At 44.9% G+C, this 23,724-nt stretch overlaps 1 protein-coding gene across 1 annotated transcript in view; it reads left to right on the top strand.

Annotated features, from left to right (window-relative positions):
- Positions 1-23,724, top strand: part of LOC135385441 (dipeptidyl peptidase 9-like) — a 63,482-nt gene that overhangs the window by 21,032 nt on the left and 18,726 nt on the right. Inside the window, exons 7-16 of the mRNA XM_064614750.1 lie at positions 2,724-2,824; positions 3,987-4,161; positions 5,161-5,305; positions 5,369-5,433; positions 5,526-5,596; positions 10,597-10,678; positions 10,777-10,909; positions 12,974-13,154; positions 23,006-23,117; positions 23,212-23,314. Of these exons, the coding sequence (XP_064470820.1) occupies positions 2,724-2,824; positions 3,987-4,161; positions 5,161-5,305; positions 5,369-5,433; positions 5,526-5,596; positions 10,597-10,678; positions 10,777-10,909; positions 12,974-13,154; positions 23,006-23,117; positions 23,212-23,314 (1,168 nt within the window). The remainder of the gene's footprint in view (positions 1-2,723; positions 2,825-3,986; positions 4,162-5,160; positions 5,306-5,368; positions 5,434-5,525; positions 5,597-10,596; positions 10,679-10,776; positions 10,910-12,973; positions 13,155-23,005; positions 23,118-23,211; positions 23,315-23,724) is intronic.

Consider the following 23,724-nt stretch of genomic DNA (forward strand, 5'->3'; position numbering starts at 1 on the left):
TTCTCCTGTGCGCCCTTTCCTCCTCCAGCACGCGCTTCTCCTCCTCCTCCTCAGGCACGTCCTTTCCAATCCTGCGTGTTAGGCGTCGCGTGCGGGCTAGGGTCACGTGCTGGCCTCTCTTGCCCTTCATATCGCCTGTGTGCCCGTCGCAAGTTTCAGTTCCGTGCACGACGGTGGAAGCGTGGCAGGTTGCAGACACAGCATGGCATCAACATGCGGTACCAAATGCAAAGCCGTGGACATCGCAACGAAGGTTGCAATCGTTACTGACTTGGAGAGGGGCGAGAAGAACTCAGACTTGGCTAGGAAGTATGGCTCGTCCAGGTCCACGATCTCGACAATCGCAAAGGACAAAGAGAAGTTTTTGAACGCCACCATCAATGCCGACCCGACGACACGGAAGCGGATCAGCAAGGTAACCTTCGCAGACGTCGAGATGGTTCGTGGTCCTCTTGAAATGGTTCGTGGACGCCCGCTCTCGAAACATACCAATCCGCGGACCATTGATGCTTTCAAAGGCAAAGGACTTTGCGTTTCTTTTGGAGTTCCCTGATTTTAGTCCCGGGAACGGATGGCTTTATCGGTTTAAGGTATGCCATGGGATCGTCTTCAAGGGTGTCGCCGGAGAAGCCGCTTCGGTCAACATCGAGGATGTCAACACGTGACTCGCCGAAAACATTGCCACAATCGCAAGCTACAGTGCGCAGGATGTGTATAATGCTGCCGAAAGTGCATTATTTTATCAAATGCTTCCCCCAAAAACCCATGCACTGAAGGGGGACAAATGCAGTGGTGGCAAGAACAGTAAGCTTCGTATAACTGTGCTCTTGTGTACGAACATGGACAGTAGTGACCGGTGCCTGCCGTTCCTAATCGGGAAATACCACTAGCCGCGATACTTCGGCCACTACGTGCCAGTGCACTATCGCCACAATAAGAAAGCCTGGATGACCCGTGACTTGTTTGCCGAGTGGCTTGCGGAGTTCGACCACGACATGGCACAGCAAAAGAGAGAGGTCCTGCTTGTGCTGGACAACTGTGCTGTGCACCACGTGAAGCCTTCTCTGACGGCGGTCACAGTGTTGTTTTTACCGCCGAACGCCATGTCCAAGATTCAGCCCTTGGACTTAGGCATTGCATCCATGCGTTTAAAGTGTGCTATTGGCAGCATTTGGTACTGCGGCTCCTCATTGTGATCGATTGTCCGACTGTTAATGTCCCGTTCCGAATCTCCTTGTTTGGTGCCGTGGAAATGATCAAGGCTTCTTGGATGGAAATCAGCAGCCAGTGTATTATCCGTGGATGCCGTCGATGAAGATGGTGCGATTGTGGAGGCTTCTCAACAAGATGGGCTCCACGAAGAGTTGCGGAAGTGCGCCGTACACGCGGATCTGGCTTATCCCAGCACTGGTTGGGACGACTTTGTTTGCGCAGACGACGGAGCTGACATCGCAGAGCCGTTCAGGGATGAAGGCATTGTGAGTGAGGTCAGGGCAGAATGTGACCCACAGGATTCTGGCGAGGGACAGGAAAACGCGAAGTCTCCCCCAACGACAGTAAGTTCGTTGGCAGCGATTGAGTACATTGCTTCCCTAAGCGCGGCTCGTGTGCAGCAGAGCTCCGGGAGACTGTCATTTGGCCGCACTGAATAAGCTTGAGCGCCCCGTGATAGTCTCTGCTTTCGGCGCGCAGGCCAGTATCACTGACTTTTTCTCAAAATAAACTCACATACTTGTAGCTTCCTGACGTTTCCTGGCTTCACTATGGAAGGTTCACTTAGTACGAACGCTCGTATGTAACGAACAAATACAGCGCGACAGTGAAGTTCGTTATAAGTGGGCTCGACTGTATCTAGGGTTGCCACCTTTCGTAGTGAAAAATACCGGCTGAGGGGAGGTGGTGGTGGTATAGAGGTAAAGGGGAAATGCTCGTCGAAAGGGAAAGTGGGTGAGGGGTGGGTGAGGACACACAGAGACAGAGATAATACGAGGAAACATAAGTTCCTATGTGTGGCTGGATCATTGATATTAGAAATTGCTATAAACAGGCATGAACGGTACACTGGATCGTATTGGAGCAACCGGATTGTCATTTACTCTGAAAAACGCGTCGATGCACACAAAGCCGCCTTTGCAGGAGGAGATCTCATGACGGTTGTATACGGCCTAAGTTCTATCTGGCTCGACACAACCACCAATAGCTTTGCACAACCACTGATCTTGTCCCCTCCGAACACATGACTTGATGAATAACAATGATAATAATAATAATAATAATAATAATAATAATGAATAACTAAGAAAACGACTGGTGACTGCGGAGTTGGGACTTTGCTCCAGATTTATTCAAGCTGTAGTGGAATGTTGAAGCGAAAACCTCGCAAAAGCCCTTGTGATAGGTCTTGAGCCACAAATACCGGCAAAAGGCTGCCGGTATCACCTTACTTCCGGCAACCGGCAGAGCGAGCATATAACCGGCTGTGCCGGTATAATACCGGCCTGGTGGTAACCCTAACTGTATCGATGTCTTGTTTACACGTGCGTCAATGGGTGAGCTGACGGGAACCAGCAATTTCATCGTAATATTGAAGTTATCGTTATATCGAAGATCGTAATAAATGGCTTGACTGTATACAAAAAAAGAAGAAAAACAACGGGGGGTCAATGACTCTCATGTTCTACACACCAGAACTGCTCCTTGTTTATTTTTTTTCATTTTTTCAGGTTGAAAACATTGTTCTTCTCAGCACGCTTGAACCCCTTTCTTCTGTGTGCTCCATCTCCGAGTATATCCTTCGTGCTGGCTGGACACCCAATGGCAAACTGTAAGGCTGTAATGCTCAGTCAATGAGGAAGGAAAATTAAGGAGGGAGCACCGCTGTTTGTTTCCAAATCACGAAAGTGCGGTGGAAGTGACGACATAGTGCATGTCATGAGCCTGTCAGATAGCCGGAGCCGACGTTGAGGCGTTGCCACAACTGGGACAAACAATTCAGCTGCCAGCGTAGATGCCGTAGACCGGCATAGATACGAGGTGCTAGCGATGGACAAGTGATGCGATAAATTCCGTAGCAGTGTCGCTGCATGCTGTGAGCTTTTAGGAGAAACAATTACAACAACATTTACAGCAATTAAAGTAGCACCGAAGTCATTTTTAGCACCCTGTTTTCTTCCTATAAAACTGTTAAGTAGGCCAGTAAGATGCACCACGATAAGTAATTCACACCACAGAGTCATAATTATCGCAGAAATTAAATTTAAAATACGCCGCAAAAAAGCGACCATGCGCAACTGTGGTGAAGAGCAGTACCAGCCTGTGATCTGCCTGGAGCCTCGCTCTGACGCTATAAGGAGAACGCTTGCTGATTGGCCTAGAGAAATGTTGCCTGGTACTCCGCTGTCGTCTGCTACTCGGCTGTTCGGGGTTCTGAAAAAGCCTTTCTCCTGGCTGGGTAAGGATTCGGCCGCTCCTTCTATCCCCAATTCTCCGGGAGAACTGGCAAAACTGGCTTACGGTGGCAAAAGGACAAGGTGCTAAACCCCACTGACAGGCGAATCAGAACGAGTTCTCCTTATCACGTCATTGGTGACGTGGCATCATACCTCCTCATCCTCGTTATAGCTGGAGTGGCGAGTTAAGGGTGAACGCGGGAAGCCATGTTTATGCGAGTTTTTTTCTGGTAAACTGCACACATCAAAACCTTTAGCACTATTTGGTATAATAATGCACACACTTTCATCAAACGTCTTAATCTGAAATTTTTTTGGATGGCCTCTGTACTCCTTTAAGCTACGATTAAGCTGCATGATCATGCTCCTCTGCGTACTGGGGCGAGCTAGGAGAGGAGAATTGTTTGTCCCAGTTCTTTCCCCTCATCCAAACTTCCGGAATCGCACAGAATGACGTCACACTCACTCCTTATTTTTCTTTCCTCCTTGAGCTCAGTTCATAACATGTGTGTTACTGTTGCCTTTTCATACCCACAGCGTTTGGACTGAAGTGCTTGATCGTCAACAAAAACACCTGCAATTAGCTGTGCTTCCTGTTTCCGCTTTTCACGTTGATGAAGATAACAACAGGAGTTACCCTCCTCTTCTCACTGGGGCAGGGGACATATCTCCCCAAGTCATTTGGGAAGAAGTTTCCGATGTGTGGATTAATGTAAGTTTAGTCTCCGCGGATAAACATCCTTGCATTGTGGTTCATGTGTGTCACGAGGTGATCTTTGCAACAACTGTGATTTTTTTGTTTGCTTTGACTATCAGGGAGCGCTTTTGTGTGTGTACGTGCCCAAGTGGAAAGTTCTGCGTGCTGTGCCATGAAGGCACAAGTTCTTTCTTTACCGCCTGTCTAAAAGAGAGTAGAAGGGCTCTGAAAAAAATCGGTCAGGAAGAGTAGAAATTTGGATTACAAGGCCTCTGATACATATTCTCACAAAAAGTACAGGCGCAGTATGCAATCCTGGTGCGCAAGAGAGCTTTCAATATCGCGGGTCAGAAAAGTTGCTTCCCTCGAATGTCAGTCTGCGACATCATGTCATCTGCCCAATAGTGAGGCGTGGACCCTCTTTCTTTCGTTCCTTTCGGGGGTTGTACCTGGCGCAGCCCATTTTGCATCTGACACATAGCAGGTCGCCTTGCTCCCCTGCTGCTTGCTCCCCTGATTCTTGGCACACAATAAAAGTGCTTGTATAATCTGAAGTCACCACATGCCTGAGTAAGCTGGGAGCGATCACTTCCAACGTGTGCACTCTTTTTCGAAGTGCCTTCAATGCTCCAAGGTAACCTAGCTAGTACGGCTTGGGACAAAAGTTTACGGAACACGGCACATGCGTATTTCTTCATCGGAGAGGTCCCGTGCTGGATATCGGGAAGAGGTCGAATAAGAAACGGATGACCGGCTGTGCTATCAATCTCTCAGTATGTGTGTCCACTCTTGGTTGCTGCTAGGGTATCACTCCAAGGGAAAAAAGCGACACCCCAGTGTTCCGTAAACTTTTGTCCCAAGCTGTACCTAGGTTAATAGATACCCTAATGGACAGTTAGTTGGATTTGGTCCAATAACGTTAAGTAGCACAATGGTGAATGCTCTTGTGGCGCATAACAGTACTATTTAGTTGCATAGAATATTGCTTGCATTTTTTCTGACCAACTATTGCAGGTGCATGACATCCTTTACTTCTTCCCCACTGAAGATCCAAACGTCTTGACATTTCTGTGGGCAAGTGAAGAATCTGGGTTTAGGCATCTCTATCTCATTTCTTTGAAACTGCAAGGAGACACAACCACTCTTGGCTGTAGTAAAGGTGATATTGACAGTTGAAAGAGGGTGCACGCTTATGTTCTGACATGTTGACATTTGGTTTCAGGAAGTGACAGAGTACTAGCAAAGACACAACTCACATCCGGTGACTGGGAGGTTTCAGAAAGAGATGTAAGGTTGCAAAGCTTTTCTTCTGCCTTGTCTGTAGAGATGGGGGTGCGTGCAGTGATACCGTCATGCAACAATCTATCTGTCTATTATAGGTTTGGGTGGATGAAGTAAGGAGGCTAGTCTATTTTATTGGCTTGAAGGATACCCCACTTGAAAGACATTTGTAAGTACAAGATTGATGCTTCCCTCTGGTACAGTGGTAGAAAGTGGTTTGGTTGCTATAGACAAACCAAGGAATGATGCCAAATACAGCTACCTGAAACAACCACCAGCAATGGGGTAGAGTATCGTCCCTGGTGATGACACTCCCCATTCATCGTCTCGAAAGAAGGTGGTTGTTGTTGCTAATAATAGTGAAACCTCGTTAATTCGAAGTCGCCTGGACGGCAAAAAAAAATCTAATGAAGCAGGTTGTCGAATTAAGCGAACCCAGACAGGTTGACTATAGTAATCTACCTTTATTGAGCATATAGACAGGTGCAGGAGTGCTAAGGATCTAGAAAATCACTTAGCCGTGTCTGCCGCGCACAGTAACTGGTGTCGAAAGTAACAGTTTGTTAAAGGCAGCATAGGTCAGGACCATAGCTCGCTGCACATACCGTTCACTTCTACAAGGTTGCGCACAACATTAATCGAAACTAAGGCTTTTGAAAACGCCGGCTCACGCGGTGGTTCATCATCACCATCCTCAGCACAGTTAGCCATACCACAGTTTGTGTGAGGTACGTCCTCCGTAACAGCTGCAGCACAGGTTTGCTCATTGCCTTTCAGTCTATCGTACTCTTCAAAGGGTGTGAAACGTTCTTCACAGTTATCAGTTCCAGCGTGGACCTGTACCGTAGCTTGTTACCACAGCTTCTTGTGAGCTGCCAAATTGATACACTAGGCACGGTTTTGAACATGTTGCGTCTTTTGCAGTGCCGATGATGGCTACCTCTTCTTTTGTTGTGGGAGTCTTGTACAGTCACTGACCGATTTTTCGAACTTCTAGGAGCCACGAAATTAGTTGGAATTATTGGGCAGTTCGAATTTTTAGCGAATTGCATCAATCCACTTTATTTCAAAAACCTTCAATCGGAATATTCTAAATGAAATCTACATTAAATTTAGGGCTGTGGGAATAGTGATTTTCAAGATCGAATCGAGTATGAGTCGAATATGGAAGACAACCGAATCGAAGATGACTATTCACGAATCAAATACAGCTAAACCTTGATGTAACAAAGTCGCAAAAATTTCGTAAAATTTTGTTACATCAAGCACCCGGCTCCGCAATGTAAAATACCATCCAAAACACAAAAGCAAAAACACAGTAAATGCAGGTCAATTTTTAATCGCGTCCGAAGAATGCGTACATGATTTGAGTCACATTCCCACGGCTGATTGCGTACTAAAATAGTCCGTTACCTTTGCCTCGAACAAGCGCATGACGGCATACAGATTGCTCATAAACCCATATTGCACTCACTGCTTGTTCATTGCTCTCCGTGCAACAAGCTTGTCAGCGAAGCACGTCGATAGCGTCCATAACTTGAGTCATAGTCGGTAACTGGTCTGTATTGTCATCCTTGTTGTCATTGTCTGCGGTCGTGTCACCGCAGGGTCAAGACAGGAAAGAACGGAGAGGGAGGGAGGGAGGAAACAACGGGCACCCAAGGAGGCTGAGGGAAAGATGGCGTGTTAAAAGCGGGTCATTGACATCGCCAAGGACCACGGGGAATCCACGAGGATCATTACGCTCCAGTTTGACAAAAGTCCGCAACCATTTTTGGTCTCGTTTGTTGAAACATTGTTCTTTAAACTTCATTGCGTCAAGAAAGAACATGCTAGTGACTTGGCTTCGTTGAGACAAAAAATAGATTGAGTTCAACAGGGAAAAGGTTGAGGAAGTGGAAAACTTCATTACATCGTGGATTTCGTTGCATCGAGGTTTAACTGTATACGAATAATTCACACATAAAATGTGTGCATCTTACTTTTAATAAAGCAGGTAACACACACCAAATTTTTGTTAACATTCACAGGTTGTTTCCACACAAAAACACTAACTGCTCAACATGCTCCGGCAAGAGATCTGTGCGATGCAACTTTGTAACTGTGTTGCTACAAGCTGAAAATATTCTTTCTCTAGCAACTTGTGTAGCAGGTATTGAAGGTAATTCCGAGCTGCCTTACGCAGTCTCGGATACCTCGTCTGTCCTATTGCTTTCCACCAGGTTCATGAGTTGTCCTGTCTGACCCTCCACCATCTTTACGGCCGTTAATATGCTCATGGAAGTGTGTCACGACAAAGCTACGCTAGCAGAAATTCGCTGATTTTGCGTTGTCCCATGTCCGTGCGGTGAAGCAAACTCGTGTCGACAGTTATTTCAGGCTGCTGTGAGTGCTCAAATTCACTTTCTTTTTAAACATTGCAGCCTCTGTCCAAAAATTCGGACTGCTCGATTATTCAGACTGATCTTGTGGCTCCTTCAAGTCTGAAAAATCGGTCACTCACGGTGAAGGACGCAATTTTCTTAGTTATCGTTTGCACACGTGCAGAGCCTGGCGAAAGTTTCGGTTTGCAGCCACTGAATGACACAATGTCACTTTCTGCCTGCCGTTTCTTGACAGAAGACTCTGGCGTTGTGGTTTGGGCCTGAGCTCGTAGGTTTACAAAGCACTGGAATTGTGCAAGGAGTTTTTAGCAACAAACCACACGTTGCACATTTTGATGCACCATCCAGACGATCGAAAAAGTTTCCAATGACGCTTCTGGGTGTTCCATCACCGCCACTAGACGTTGCCATTTGGTTCGCGCACAATCAACGCTTTCAGTAGCACAGATACGCACTTATCCAACGCAATGAGTAATCCAACGCTGCGCCGACGTTGCCATTTGGCACGCTTTCGGAAGTCGCTCGCTGTGCACAGGTGCGTTGGATCACTCAGCGCACGGGCTTGGCACCATCTGTTGTTACAGAAGTGTACTGCCACTGGCACGAGGCGCGAGCTTACAAATACCGTGGTGCAGCAATCTGGCGATCTACGATAGGCGCTGCAGTGGTGCCCATCGTGATACAAATCAAAGCGCATCTGTAAGACACATCTCTCTATGCACTTACCCACGACGAACGAAAACTTATGAATGATCACGCATGAACGCGATATTCGAAAAAATACTCAAATATTTTTTAATCTCGGTATTAGATTCGACAGCCAAATCGAACATGTGGCTATTCGATTTGATATTCAAAATTTTCGAATATTTGCACAGCCCTAATTAAAATCGATAAAAACCCTAGTGCAGGGTGACACTTAAAAGACAACACAAGACACAGCACTGATGAAATCTACGTACGTCTCTGCTTCGCCGTGTGAACGCTGAACAACGTATTGCGGCAAATCCTTGGACGTGCATAATTAGTGTAGTCACCACAGCATGGATTGCTCCTGTGGAAGGGGGAGCATCACCTAAGTTCTCGTCGCTGTCGTCGTTTCTACATTTTTTTGTGTATGTTGTCGGTGCCGAAGACAATGTTTGATGAACTGTAAAATGGTGACATCATTTTAGTTAGTCATTAGACATCATTTGGTTAGTCTCGATCGTTGGTTAATTTACGTCTTCGCCTGTACTAAATGTGTCTATCGTAGTAACATCATCGACATCCTGACTTGAAGTTGAGTTCGGCATTTCAGTATTTCCGATACTCAGACTAATTCAAACTTGAGTTCAAGTGTGTTTCAGAATGTTAGAGTGTTAATATAATGTACACGAGGAGGAGCCTGAGGGAAGAAATCCTGGTTAAAGGCCCCTCCCAACCTTTAAAGAAGTTCTTGCAACGCACCTGAAACGAAGCGACGGAGCATTCGGTGATTCGGTTGTGATCGCATGCAAATAAGCTCCGCCTTCCTGCACGCACAGGCTTCGCTTCTACGCATGAGTCATGTCGGGAATAATAAATGGCCTTCGTGTCGTAAAAGCAGTATGTAATATTGGGTGACGGAGTAAATTTTTCTGACTTATTTCTGGCACTCGGGAGACTGTAAATCCCCAAAACCATGCAGGTTTGAAGCGAGATGAGTATGAATAATCAGGCACATCTTCCAAGGAACAGTCCAAATTATTGGACACGGAAATACATTATGCTTACTGTGCGTTTGACGGTGCCAACGGTCTTGTCTGAAAAATTGGAAAGTCTGAATTTTTTAGACCAAAATTAATGGCCGCTGACTGTATTTCCTCATGGTGTCACACTGCACCGTCGCAACGAGTTTACTGCAGCCTTATTTTACGGTAACAGGAAGTGACAGTCGTGTGCTGGGTGGGGCATCCGCAGCTGGCAGCAGGAAACAAGCGAAGGCGAGGAGGGTATTCCAGCTAATTAGCTGCTGCCATGAAACGTGCGACTGCCAGGCTCCCAGGCAGTCCAGCGGAAAATCTTGCGAATTAAGCGGGTTGTGAGGTGCAAATGCTTCTATTATGCAATCAGATTTCAATGTGCGAACACGGGACTGCAGAAAACCTTCTACAATTAACCGGGATTTCGCATTAAGCGAGTACGAATTAACAAGGTTCTACTGGTGGTGATAAATTCTGCCCGAACCAGTGGTCAAAGCCAAACATTTCAGGATGAAGGAGCTAAAATGAGAAACAAATTAAATGTATTCACCATTTTCCCAACACCCAGAAAGAAAAAAAAACATCCAGTTATGTAGACAGGGTGCTATAAAAGGCTCACCCTGGAAAGGTTGTATTGGAAGTGATATTCTGTTGAAATTGCGGACATAAAATCTCTACACATTTTAAAGCTGGATGAGGAAGGAGCTATTTTCAAGGCCTTCCAATCTGACTCGGACTACGCTTAAGGAAGTTAGTTAACCACTTATCATGGTACCTTCGTACTTACGAGGTTTCTAGAACACTGTATCCAGGGCTAAGCAGATTAAAGAACTTAAAACAATTAGTTTTATGTAGAAATGGGGTCTCCAAAAACTACCTCATGCAGAACCAGAAAACAGCCTCCTGTGTTACGAATGCAGGCCACTCACACACAAAAAAACTGGAAAATATGGAACAATATGGAGAATATACAACCTCGCTGTTTTCGTGTGACCTGTCTACAAATTCCCTCACATTTTCAATTTGATTCCCCATTTACAGTCTTGTATTTTTTCAACCAGGTATGTCGTCAATCTCGACAATCCAAACCATGTCAGTAGGCTCACACCGGCAGGTTTCTCGCACACAGTCTTCATGAACTCAGTAAGTAAAGTTGTCACCAACCACCAATGAATACCAGTATGCTCCTGTGCTCTGCAGTATCAGAGCCCAGTTTTCACCTTCTTTCTCTTACTTTCAAGGACCATACTTCATTTGTAACTGTGCAAAGCAACATTAGTCATCCACCGTTCAGCCAGATCTTTGAGTTGAAGTACAACGAAGACACTTCTATGCCATCATCTCATCATATAGGGTTCCTTTTAGAATCTGCAAGTAAGTTTTACAGAACAAATCAGAAGGCCACATGAGGAAGCAGCATGATGACACCATTGCATACATTTCACGACCAGTATACAGTATGCATCAGGCAACTTGGATGTATTCAATGGCACCTAACTCAGATCAAAATATTCAATCTAATTGTTTCTAAAATTTTTGCATCTGTCTGTGCTGGTGACATTGTCCAGCAAAGAATGTTCAAAATCTTGCCCTCCATGACTTTGAATGTCATGTTCCTGTCAAGTTGTTTTGACTTTGCTGCCTCTGTTGCTTGCCTTGCATCATGAGGAACATAATACCTTCTAAACGAAAGCGCATAACAGGTGCAGTAGTTGGGAGGTCCAACGAACAAGCTAAACGTATTTGTTAATATCGTACCATCAGTCAGTCTCACAAACTACAACTGAGCACCAGGTTTCAATGCAAGCTTTTGCTTACTATTCAGCAATAAGCACACATTTTTGTGTGGTACTCGACATTATACGATTCGCTACTACAGTAGAATCTCGTTAATTCGAAATCGCTTAATTCGAACCTCCGGATAATTCGAACTCTCGTCCGAGTCCCGTCTAAAGCACATGTATTTCAATGGGGAGACACTCCCGCTAATTCAAACAGACGAGCGTATACACCGCATAATTCGAACAAACAGCGCTCGCGCGTCAGACAGGAACGGGTCACAGCGCCCCATATCTCCCTGATTATTGACCTTCCGTACGCTTCCCGTCCTCTTTCCGCATTTTGCGCTGTTCAAGGACACTCTCCCCTCTTCACGACAGCAAGAAGTTTACGCGAACGCTTGCATTGTCCTTCTCTTTCTCTCTCTTCCTCTTGAGACCCTCGTGAGGGTGGAGGAGGTGTGTGCGCGTGCCGTCACTCATTTTTATGACTTCGCGACTGTCAATATCGTTCTACAACCCGTTCACTGACGTCGTTTATTTCCCTAACGTGCACCATGTCAGCAGAGACGACGGCGTGGAGACTGGGCTCTTAACTGACGCGGACATCATCGACACCGCATGCGCCGGCGGGTTCAGGCGACTCAAGTCACGAACCTGTCTCGCGATCCAGTGCCTTTACCAAGTGCATCTGATGTAGCATCGGCGCTGGATATGACAGTGCGCCATTTTTCTTCCGAGAAAAATGCGGATGCCACTCTTGAACTTGTGTCCGAGTCAAAGCTATGCTAAGAGTCCCGCTAAAAGAAACAGTTGCAAGAGCGAAATACTGACTGCTTTCAACCTTAAGTCGCTTCATAATTTCTGTAAGTGAATTCTTGTGAACATATAAGTCCTGTATTTCCTTCAAAGTCGCAACGCGCTGCTGTGACGCTCTGGGAGTTTTCTCCGCCGTATCGGGAACGTAACGACGGTAGCGGCGGAGTTCGGCAGCAGTAACGATTTGAATTACGCCAATATAAATGCGTCTTGAAGTGACACCGGTACCGCGAACGTAAAATACGACTCGAAGTGCGTCGCGACACATCTGCATGCGCTCCCTGCGCCCAAGCCCCCTTCCAGGAGAGCGTCTCCCGTTAGTTCGAACTCCGGTTTATTCGAACAAATACCGCGGCCCCCTCGAGTTCGAATTAACGAGAGTCCACTGTATTAGAAGATTTTACTATTCGAATCGTATTCGATTCGAACCCAAAAATCACTATTCGCACAGCCCTAACGTTCATAGACATATAGTAAAATCTGGCTACCATAAGTGTACTGGAGTAGCCGGCCAATCAACCAACCAGTTTTTTACCAGTCAGCCAACCAGTTGAATCTGGGTTGCAGCTTATTTCTTCTTGATATCAGGAGGTGCAAAGCCTCACGTGCTGTCTGTGATTGTGTTGTCGTGTGAAAAGCTTTTGTGGAATGGAATTTTTTTGTGATGCAAAGCCAAAACGAGAGCCATGTTCATCACTTGTGCATTCCTGTGCTCTCCAAAACAACACAGCACCAAACACTTGCCGATCTTCTCAATTTTTCTGTGTTGGTAATTCTTTGTCAAACTGTGTGCTAGTTGCAGAGAGTAAAATGTGAGATGTGTACCTGGGAACTTGTTCAGGTGTGGGTTCTGCATACCTGCTGCCTCAACTGTTCAGTCACCAACTGTCATCTGGTCACGAGGTCTATGGCATGATTTTCAAGTCGCCTGCTCTTGACCCCGAAAGAAAATACCCAACAGTACTCACCATATATGGAGGCCCAGAGGTTCAGCTGGTCACAAACACATTCAAGGGAATGAGGTACAGTTTGTCAAGCCATTGTGTGAATGTCAGATTCCTTTCTAGTGGTATGTTTGACAATTTTGCGCATACACTTGACAACAGAGAAGAATATTCCCCCAGGATTCTGGTGCAGAGACAACCTGGTAAAAATAGTAAAGAACAGTTAAAAAAATTGTGAAGATATATTGTATACAGTAAAACCTCATTAATCGACCACCGATAATTAGGAAATTCACAGTGCCTGCGTGGTCCCCGCAATCATGCATACAAAAGTATAGGAATGGATGTTCGCTAATTAGGAAGCGGCAAAGTGAACTGATGAAGCACCCATCGCCATCACTATGATCATTGGCTTTACGTGCTGTCTGTCCTTCGGCATTCGGCATAAAAATCATCAACACGTGTTTGCACGTCTTTGCGCGTTCGGTGTCTGTGGTCTCATGAAACTGCTTTCGGCACTGCGGTTTTATGTATGGAGCGAGCAACGAGGTATGAGGCGAAAAGGCTGGTGTGGACTAGGACGACAATCAAAATTTTGATAGCATCCTTCCTGCTGAGGTACAGCTTTCGAATTACTTTGCAATTGACGAGTGTGTCGCCGTAGCCAGACTGTTGACGGAGGATGAAATCGTCGACGATACCCTAGGTGTCAGCACGCCAGACGCTGCATAGGACGACGAATGTGAGTGGAGAAACAGAATGTTCCACCCTGTCACACTGTCAAAGAAGCCAAAGCCGCAGAGGCTCTTGCCAGCTGCCAGAAGCTCCCACATTTGCAATGGTTCAGGGAAAATGGTGGGCTCTCAAACCACGTGATCACCAGGAGCCACTCACAGTGCTCCAGAGTGACCAGCATGGGAAAAAGCTTGGGTGAAGTGCGCATGCACAGACTACATCCTTTCCTAACCTCCTCTCCCTTCTCTTCTCGGGTCTGTCGTCTGCTCTCGTTACCCCTCCCCCAGCTTCACCTGTTTTCCTTCCACACTTGCTAAGTAACGTTCGTGTTGCCCAAAGTAGAGGAACAAAAAGCAATGGCAGTTTGTACCGCAAATTTATTTGCCTTCATGAAGCCACAATACACATGTATATGTGGATGTCTTGTAGCAGGCTTCAGTGGAGCTTTACGTGTTTCTACACAGAAGACCAGTTCAAACTAACTGCAGTTTGCACATCCAATACAGGCAAACCTCATTACAACGAGACGGGATATAACGAAATTCGCAACAGAGCAAAATAATTTGGATTCCCCGGGAGAAGGCCATAGAGATCTATTTTAACTCCGGCTACAACGAAATAATTTTTAGCTGCCGCCTCGATACAGTGAAATAATTATATAAGGCTTATGACCCCAAAGCCGACTGCAGGGCCACGAAAACCAAGGGCGCAAGCAACGTCCTGTTCCCGTGGCAAAGGATGGCATGCACGGTTAGAGTGGGGAGGAATCTGGTACCTACCAAACGAAGTCTGAGTCATTGAAAGGTTCAGGATTTTCCTTCTGAGGTTTCTCCTTTTCACACTGGTTTTGAACTGTCTGGTTGCAGGCAAGTACAGGACGGAGGTAACAAAGCAGAGGACGGAGATAGCAAAGAGCAGTGATGGCCAGTAGTTAACTACATGTAGTTAAACTACTAGTTAAACTACCTGATTGTAGTTAAAAAGTAGTTATCAACTACTTGCAGAAATATAGTGGCAACTACTAGTTAAACTACTATTTTAAGTAGTTAACTACAGTAGTTAGGTTACTGAAGGCGCCAACTACTTCCGATTTTGCCGCAAGCTTTACGGCACGATTGTGCTTCCGACTTTTACCTTGAGCTACTCGTTTGATGAGAACGGAGGTGCAGAGCAATTGTGTCGTGCATGTGTACTAAATCTTCACTCTAAATGCTTGTCTAGTGAAGCCTCATTTGATTTGCTGTGAAATAATTCTGCAACTTAGTTTATCGCGTAGGCACAGAAAGAATCCCGCTGCAAGCTTTATATTTGACGATCGTAGCAATGGCTGGAGCCAAAGTTTATTATTGCTTGTGATTCATATTTAGATGTTGAAGAACAATACAAGGGATTGGTGTTGGTGGACAACGTTAAGTAGTTATAGATGTAGTTAAACTACATTGCAGTAGTTAAAAAAGTAGTTTTAACTACTCCCCCGAAAAGTAGTTGAACTACTAGTTAAACTACTCACTCACAAAGTAGTTAGTAGTTATAGTTAAACTACTGTAGAAGTAGTTAGTGGCCATCACTGGCAAAGAGCATGAGACGCAAGGCGCAGGCGCGTAGGAAATCCTCCTTTCGCGTGGCGGCGTACTTGACGAAATCAGCTTAGATGATTTTCTTGATGGGGACGGATATGTCGTAGTCTGCCTTACGGAAGACTCACTACCATAGACGTAAGGTTTGCGGGATCGCAACAAGATACGGAGAAAGCTACGGAGGCCTTGGCGGCGTACAAACAATGCGTGACACCGCATCTTCTAGGCACGACGCAGACGCGAATAACCGGCTATATTCGCGCAAGAATAAAATGTCGTAGGTGCCCTTTGGCACTGTATTTGTACAGTAGTTGTTGTCATTTTTCACGAAAAGCTTTTCGGCATCGTAGTGGGATTTATCAACGCTTATGTACAGTGCGCAATACTTTATCGATCATGCATAACTCTGGACAAAAATTACTATACATTTTATGAATAGCAGAGATGGGACGAATCCAGAATTTTCCGAATTGGAATCCAAGGAAGGTTCTGCGAATCCTCGAATCTTCCGAATCCTTTCTTAAAAAAAAGTTTAAAAAGCCAGGGGAAAAAAACACTCCTCCTGAAGTGTATTTTGAAGCAGAATTTTATATATTTGTTTAATAAAAATCAAATTAGATAGTAGTTCACTTTCAAGAGGAAACGCACTCATATAGTACTACTTCTTAAATATAATTTATTTAACGTGTTGTTCATCGACTACAGGAAATACATGAACTCTCGTGTCTGAATTCTTGCCATAGAACTGAGAAACAATCGAAAGCAAAACCGTGTTACTTTTAAACTTGTAATGTCTGTGCTTTATGCCGTGGTTCAACAAACACGTGGTAACAAAAAGTAACCGAACTTGTTTTACCGTTCACCTGCTGGACTTTGGAAGAGGGGGTGCTGACTTCCTCACTAACGATTTCTACGTCGTTTGGAGGTGCTGGGATTCCATGTCATGTCCGTGTTCCCATTTGCCGTTTACGGGAGTTCACCACAATCTAAATCTAAAGCATTCAAAACCATCTAAACTATCTGCTAGCGTCTGCAAGCACAACGGTCGGAGGCCGAGGGAGCACACGTGACTTGACACATCTCCAACCTCCAACGTTTCTCTGGTTTCTCCTTCGGTCGGCTCCTCCCTCCTCAATCAAATTACTCTCTCCCCATCAGTGTGAAGTAAGACAGACATCAGTTCTCGTAGACCAATGAGCATCCACATATTTACACGTATATCACGCAGTCAATTAGGGGTTTTCCGAGTATCTGCGCCAGTGGCGACATCGTTTTCGAAGTGACACATTCCACTATGGCTGCTCTTGCTGTCCTCGAGGACTTTTGCAACGGCACATCCAACAGCGTTCAGGCACGTGAGCACCTATCCGCGACAGATGTTTTCAACGAGCAAATTTTGTCCCGCAAGCAAACGATTACACAGTTTTACTCTAAATAAACCTGTGTTCACATAGGCAGATGTAATAGGCATTTTGGTGTCCTCTCGTTATTTCGACATTTGGATAATTCTGACGTTGGCCATAGGTCCCGTGAGGTCCGAATTAACGAGGTTTGCTGTATCACCAACTTCTTCTCTGTTCTCACCATGCACTTCATGCAACCCACATGTCTGATGTGTTCAAAACAGAGGAAACGGCAGTGCTGTTTCTGGTTATTACTTTTTTGCGGACACTCACAAATGTATTCAACACAACAAAGACAATTGAGGCAGAGGAGAAAATAATCTGTTACATGCACTTGCATTCGTTTCTTCAGCCACGACTCTATAAATATCATTTGTGTTGTTACGCCCAGCCCAAACGTGAACCCTGGGAATGCGAATATGCCAGCATAATTTGAGGAAATATCGAGTTGCTGCATTTTTGTTGTGAGTTGGTTTTGTTGTTTTGTTTGCTAGTCAACAGGAAGACACTTGATCTCCGTAAAACGGCGAGGCTTTGTTACGACAAGTAAGCGGCATTGTACCATGCCAGTCACGTTTGTGCACACCATTATGGTGATTAGTTCCTTGCTCCTCTTCCTCTAGCACAAGTATAGCTTTAAAGAGAAATGGAGTTCAGTAATGATTAAACTTAACACTTAGTCAGTAATGGGTCCCTGACATGCAAGCAGCGCACCAGCCGGTGTACGGTCGGGAGTCAGGCGTGCCAGGCCAATCTCGTTCAAATAAACCGTTGTGCACCTTCATGTGTTCAAATTACTGAGCGTACCCATAGAAATACACATGGTTTTGCCGGAACCCGAGCATCAGTTCGGATGAAGAGATTTCGAATTAACGGATTTGCAGGAAGCTGTTTGTTAACAAGGCACTTGGCTTGAGGGCAAGGGTCACAAAATATGCCTCGATTTTATGTTTCCTAGTTTATTGCATAGTGACATGTACTCAGGGAGGGAAATTCTGTAAACATATTTATTAGAGGTGTGCGAATATTCAAAATCTGAAATACAAATCGAATATTTCCAATACAGTCGAACCTCGTTATAGCGAAGTCTCACGAGAACTGCAAATTTGTTCGCTGTATCCGAAATTCGTACTAAAAGAATGTCTCCAGAAAATGCAGGAGATTGCCGCTAAGCCACGAACAAGTTTGTGCACCCGCTGTGATATGATACAGTCAGGCTGCAACTCGTCATGATGGCATTCCACACGACAATGTCGCTTACCTTTTCGAGACTACGAAGTTCGTTGCAAACACCATCAGGTGTTTCAAGAGGAAGTCCTGTAATGTCCGCACCATGCTAAGCGCCTCGGCACTGGTTACGCGAGAGTTCTCCGTGCCTTCTTTGACTTTGACTGATTTTATTTTTAAGTGCTCATAACAGCTGCCAGGCGTTTTGATGATGCACAAAATATAAGAATATCACAATATAAAAGAATATATCACATGCATAAATGCGTAATGGGCAACAACAGACCTCTTAAACGTCATAAAATTAGCAGACAAGTCAACATCGCTTGATAATTTGTTAAAAGCTATTTGTAACCTAGAAGATGGGGATGACCTGCACTGGTCAACAGGATAGAAGTACAGCACTTTTCTACAACGTCTCGAAGGAACATTAAAACAAAGCGTAGGTAGAAACTGATCACATGTAGTCATGCCGTTCACAACCTTGAACAAAAACATTACGTCCCGCACACATCTACGATTATACAAAGTATTTTCAATTCAGATAGTATTGCAGAATATTCATAGTACTGTCTACGGCCAATGTATCTGTCGTAAATGACTCGAACCAAACATCTCTGTACATTTTCTAATATTATGCTATACAGTTCCGGAAGACAATTCCAGACTACCGAGGCAAACTCTAACTTCGGCCGAATGATGCTCAGATACAGTCGAAGAAGACAGTGATAACTAGTAAAGTGCTTAGTAATTCGACACAAAATTCCCAACAACGTAGTCGTAGTACTAACTAGATTAACAGCTTGTTCAGTGAAAGGCAATGTGGAGTCAACATAAACTGCTAGGTCACGGATGGAAGTTACACGGGCGATTCTGCTATTCCCAATCACATAATCAAATATAACTGGGTCTTTCTTTCTACTCAGAGTTAAGACTTTTGTCTTAACGGGATTTATCGAGAAATCATTTTCTTGACACCATCTACAAATACTTATAATGTCACACTGTAATAGATAACAATCGGAGATGTCACGTATTCTAACAAAGAGCTTAATGTCACCTGCATACATCAGGATATTTGCACTTTCTATGTTATTGGCAATATCATTAACAAAGAGCAGAAACAGCAAAGGTCCCAGACTTCGTTTTCACTGTCACCGCAGTCGTCATCACTGATTGCGTCAGCTCCAACTGTCGTGTTTTGCGCGGTGACTGCAGCGATTATGTCACTGTCTGATAGCTCAGCTGCCGCCACGACCTCGTCGCCGGCCGACACAAAATCGTGAAAAGTCACCTCCTCCACCATTTGCAGGCGCTTCCACACACTAGCTTCCACTTGGTGCCCAGCCTCGTTTGTTACCGATGTCGCCTCCGTGTCAACTACTTCCGCGATGGCCGCGAACCCGCCCTTCGCAAAACAGTTTCGGATTGAGTCGTGCGTGACGTCGTTCCATGCCCCGAACAACATTTCAATCGCAGTCCTTACGGTTATTGCTGTGGGGGCCCGCTGCTGGTCAATGTCAAGGACCATCCTTGACACGAGCCTCTTCTGGTAGAGGCTTTTTAGCGACCAAATGATGCAGCCAACCGCTGCTAGCAGAGAAGTCTTCTTCCTTGTGGCAAAGAAGGAAGGCCAGGTCCATTGCCTTTTTCTGCAGCAAGGCGCCTAAGATGGGTAGGTTCCTCGCCCTCACGTCTTTAAACCGCGCTAGGAGCGCATCTTCGACGTCAGGGAACGTGCACTTCCGCAACCTTTTTCGGGAACTTGCGAGGGAGACCATACCTTGAAAGCTTGCTTCCAAGTTCCCCCTTGCTTTCAGAATCATTGAAAGGGTGTTGGCAGGAATCCTGTACTTCTCAGCGCGTTCTTCTTTTTCGTGCCGATGTCAACACCCTGCAAGATCTGCATTTTCATCTCCAAAGACAATGCTTTCCGTTTGCGAGACATGGCATAGCAGTTAGTCGAAGGTGTACCCACGTTGTCCACACTGCCAGAAGTCGGAGGGAATGAATCACGTTACGCGTAGTCACGTGGGTGGAGGAGGATTGGGCGCGGACTTGGTGATGTGGCGAGGAGGAAGCGAGAGAATGTAGCGCGGAGCTCCAGGCTAGGACGCGAGCGCTCATTGAGTTCATTCTCCTCATCAGTGACATGTACTCTGCATCGCTAACCTCTGTGGATTAGTCATTCCACGACAAGGAATTCGGGGCAAAAACTTGGCAATAACCGAGGATGAGATGAAAATAGAGGGATAGAACCAAAGCATGGCCAACCAAGTCAAGAAAAAAATTCGTAATAACCGAAAATTCGCTGTAACCGACTTCGTTTTAACGAGGTTCGACTGTATTCAATTCCTATTCGAAAATCCGCTATCCAAACTTTTTCGAATATCATACTAGCTTACTACCACCATGTTACTACTACCAAGATGTTGTGGGTTGTGTGCTTGAATCTCTGCGTTGCAGTAACACCGCCAAATATGAAGTGTACAACAGCTACAAGGTGACGCACGGTGCTTTCCAGGTTATGTTCATCTGCAAATGCGTCACTTGGTCGCTATGCATCCACTAACCGCAACTAGCATATCTGCCCCTTCTATGGCAAGCGAAACTGCAGTACGCTTTCTGTGAAGTATCGCTTCATTTCCAGCGCTGTCGCGGCTTCACTGTCAATAACCTCCTAACATTTGCATGAGGCCTAATTAATACATCTGCCCTAGTTCTAGTTAACACCTCTGTCCACCGTGCAGCCGCATGCATGGCACGACTGGGTGGTGTACCCGCGTCTTGAACACAGTTTTTGGAGCTTTTTGATTTGTGGTAGCGACCTCTTGCGTTGCTATGTTTCGGAGTTTGAACTAGTCAATATATCATGGAGTCATGGACACATGCAATGACAGCAATAATCGGGGAGTGTGATGTGATGATATTTCTACAGAACTTCTCCAGTCCCGGCATTGTGCAGGAGCTGTAACCGTGGGCTAAAAATACCAACTAGAACGACGGCAACGCTGCAAAATCATTTGAAACTACGTTCCCCATTATTACAGCTGATAAGAAGGTGTACCAATACTATATGCGTTTTAGATGAAAAAGGACTGACCATGAACATCGCTGAAACGATCGCGTGAGGTAAGCACAGCCATGTGTCACCACCGACGATACCGGTTTTACAGTACCAATTACGGAGGCTGTTTCAAACTACATATGCATTACAATCAGGAATGATGCTCTTACGAGTGACAGTTCCACGCCTATAAGACAAATGCAGAAGTCATTGCTAGTGTGGAGCACTTGCTACCTTCGTTTTCCTTTGAGATAACCTGTGAGCTAAACCATCCCACGTGCCATTGCTCTTTACTTTTATTCCGTTGTTTGTTTCACCAGCACTTGCAATATCAGTGCAGGTGTTCAGTGTCAAAAATGTCTAATGTGTGAAGGATTTTCCATGTGCAAGTTCTTTTACGGTTTTCAGTTTTTTTTTCATAAAGAACAACACATTGTTTCATTGTAAAAATAATTTGACTGTACATGTTCAGATAAACATGCCTGCTACGTGTGAAGCCAATACATGAATACATATTCCTTATTAGCTTCTTTCAGGTGCATGTCCTAGAGCATTTTTCTAAGGATCAGCACCACACAGCCGTGACAAAGCTTGCCTCCTGGGCTTAATTGTTGCAAGTTAATACTCGTAGAAGCCTTTATCCTATGATGTGATATTCAATGTTTGATTCCTTTTTCAAGTAGCAATTTTGCGGGTATTTGTATACGATTCGTATTCGAAAATTCAGTATTTGCACATCTTGAATATTTCAATTTGCGATGTATTAATTTTCGCAGATTTCGCGATGATGATATACTCGCGAGTAATGTGACACAGCTTCTGGAGTAGGCTGCCAAGATGCACATCTTGCATATGAAGTTCTTTGAAAGCCTCTCTATACCTTACTGCGTGAATGGGATTGATGGTGGCTGCCTAGAAGTCCACCTTTGATACTGGAAGGTGGACCACCGTTATACATCATTGCCGTTACGTGCGTGGCGTACCAGTTCGTGATTTTGTCGCGGGCAACAATTTTCAACAAAGAGTTAGTTCCCTCGTGAAGTCACAGTCTTAACAAAAGTAACTCAAATAAAATTAAATGCCAATTAAAATACGAATTTTTATTGTGTTTATTGCGCACTTTGCTGCAAAACTTAAAATGCAGGACCATGTTGATGAAAATAACTATTTTCATTTGTCCAGGATTGCCTTGGACAAAGTGTCAACCCTAATAAGTATGATCGTAGCCTTTCTAGATATGAATTATAACAAACATGGTTGACAATTTGAGGGTGGGTGGGCAATAGGGTAATGTCATTTCGTGACAGTGTCGTTTGTGTGCGTCCCTGTTGACACTCAATTGTTACTTTGTGTATTTTCTCTGCAAATGTTGCACCATTTTGAAGTCAAGTGAAAAAATTTGTCGCTTTGTATGGATTTTACTTCACGGTTTTTCACTTTACTATTGTAGATCTCATTATTGCGAATTGTGAGTGGTCAAGCATGTAGCCTATCCAATTGCAGAGTTATGGCTGCCACAGTGGCGCAGAATTATAATCATTTTTGCCTCTCGTGCTTGCACGTGCATTCACTGTGTCAGGGTCACAATAAGTCGCAATAAGTATCAGGCGTACATCTTTGCAAGAAGAAGGACCTCTGCAATCGTGAAATTGAGCACCCGCAGAGATACTTAGAAATGCACAATTTGAAGATCCACGAAAATTTGTCAGTGTGAAGAAACAAACAAACAAACAAACAAAAAAGATGCATTCACAGTACCTCTGGCCTACATTATTGGGGGAGAAGCATGAACCAATTAATTAAATAGTCCAGTTTCAGGGAATGTCTACATTTCTTTTGTTCACAGAGAGTCACTCGAATCTGCAGTTTTTGCCTTTATGTATCTTACATTTCGTTAGTCATTCTTGCTTTTGATTTTAGGCATTTAAGGCAACATCTCCTAGCTTCTGCAAATTACATTGTTGTTGTAGTGGACTGTAGAGGGTCTCGTCATCGTGGGGTGGAATTTGAAAGCCACATTAAGGGGAGAATGGTAAGTCATTTGTTTCATCCAAGACTAATTTTCTTTGGCAACTTTGCGTCAGTAAAGGGTTACACATTTGATAAATATGTTGTGGGCACTTCAGGGAACTGTCGAAATAGCTGATCACGTGGAAGTGCTACAGTGGCTGGCCGACACCACGGGATATATTGATATCAATAGGATAGGAATCCATGGCTGGTCATACGGTAAGGACTGCATTCTTTCATATCGTCACCTTGTGTTAAAATTGAAGGGAAGGGGCAAAGAAGTGAAGAAAGGACATGGACTAATTTTCGTGCGAGACACATGCAAGCCAAGAGAATTTCGGCAGTAAACAAGTTGATTCCATGGGTAACGGACGTCACTCATTTGGCCTAAAATATCTTCAACAACTTGGAGCCATCCAATTGTGTCATGTGAGGCTCTGGGGTCATGGGTGTCAGCTCTGTGCAGTTTTACAGGCACGAGATGTTAGCTCGATACAGGGACTATGCAGGGTGTTTCACCCAACCTAGAAAAAAACAAAGAAAAAAATTACTTCTTTGAACACTATGAGGTCAACGCTGTTTATCTCGGGGGAGATTTTGCCAGGATCTCTGAGCACTGTTATCAAATT

The sequence above is a fragment of the Ornithodoros turicata genome, chromosome 2, assembly GCF_037126465.1.
Source record: "Ornithodoros turicata isolate Travis chromosome 2, ASM3712646v1, whole genome shotgun sequence".
Taxonomy (NCBI): Eukaryota; Metazoa; Arthropoda; class Arachnida; order Ixodida; family Argasidae; genus Ornithodoros; species Ornithodoros turicata.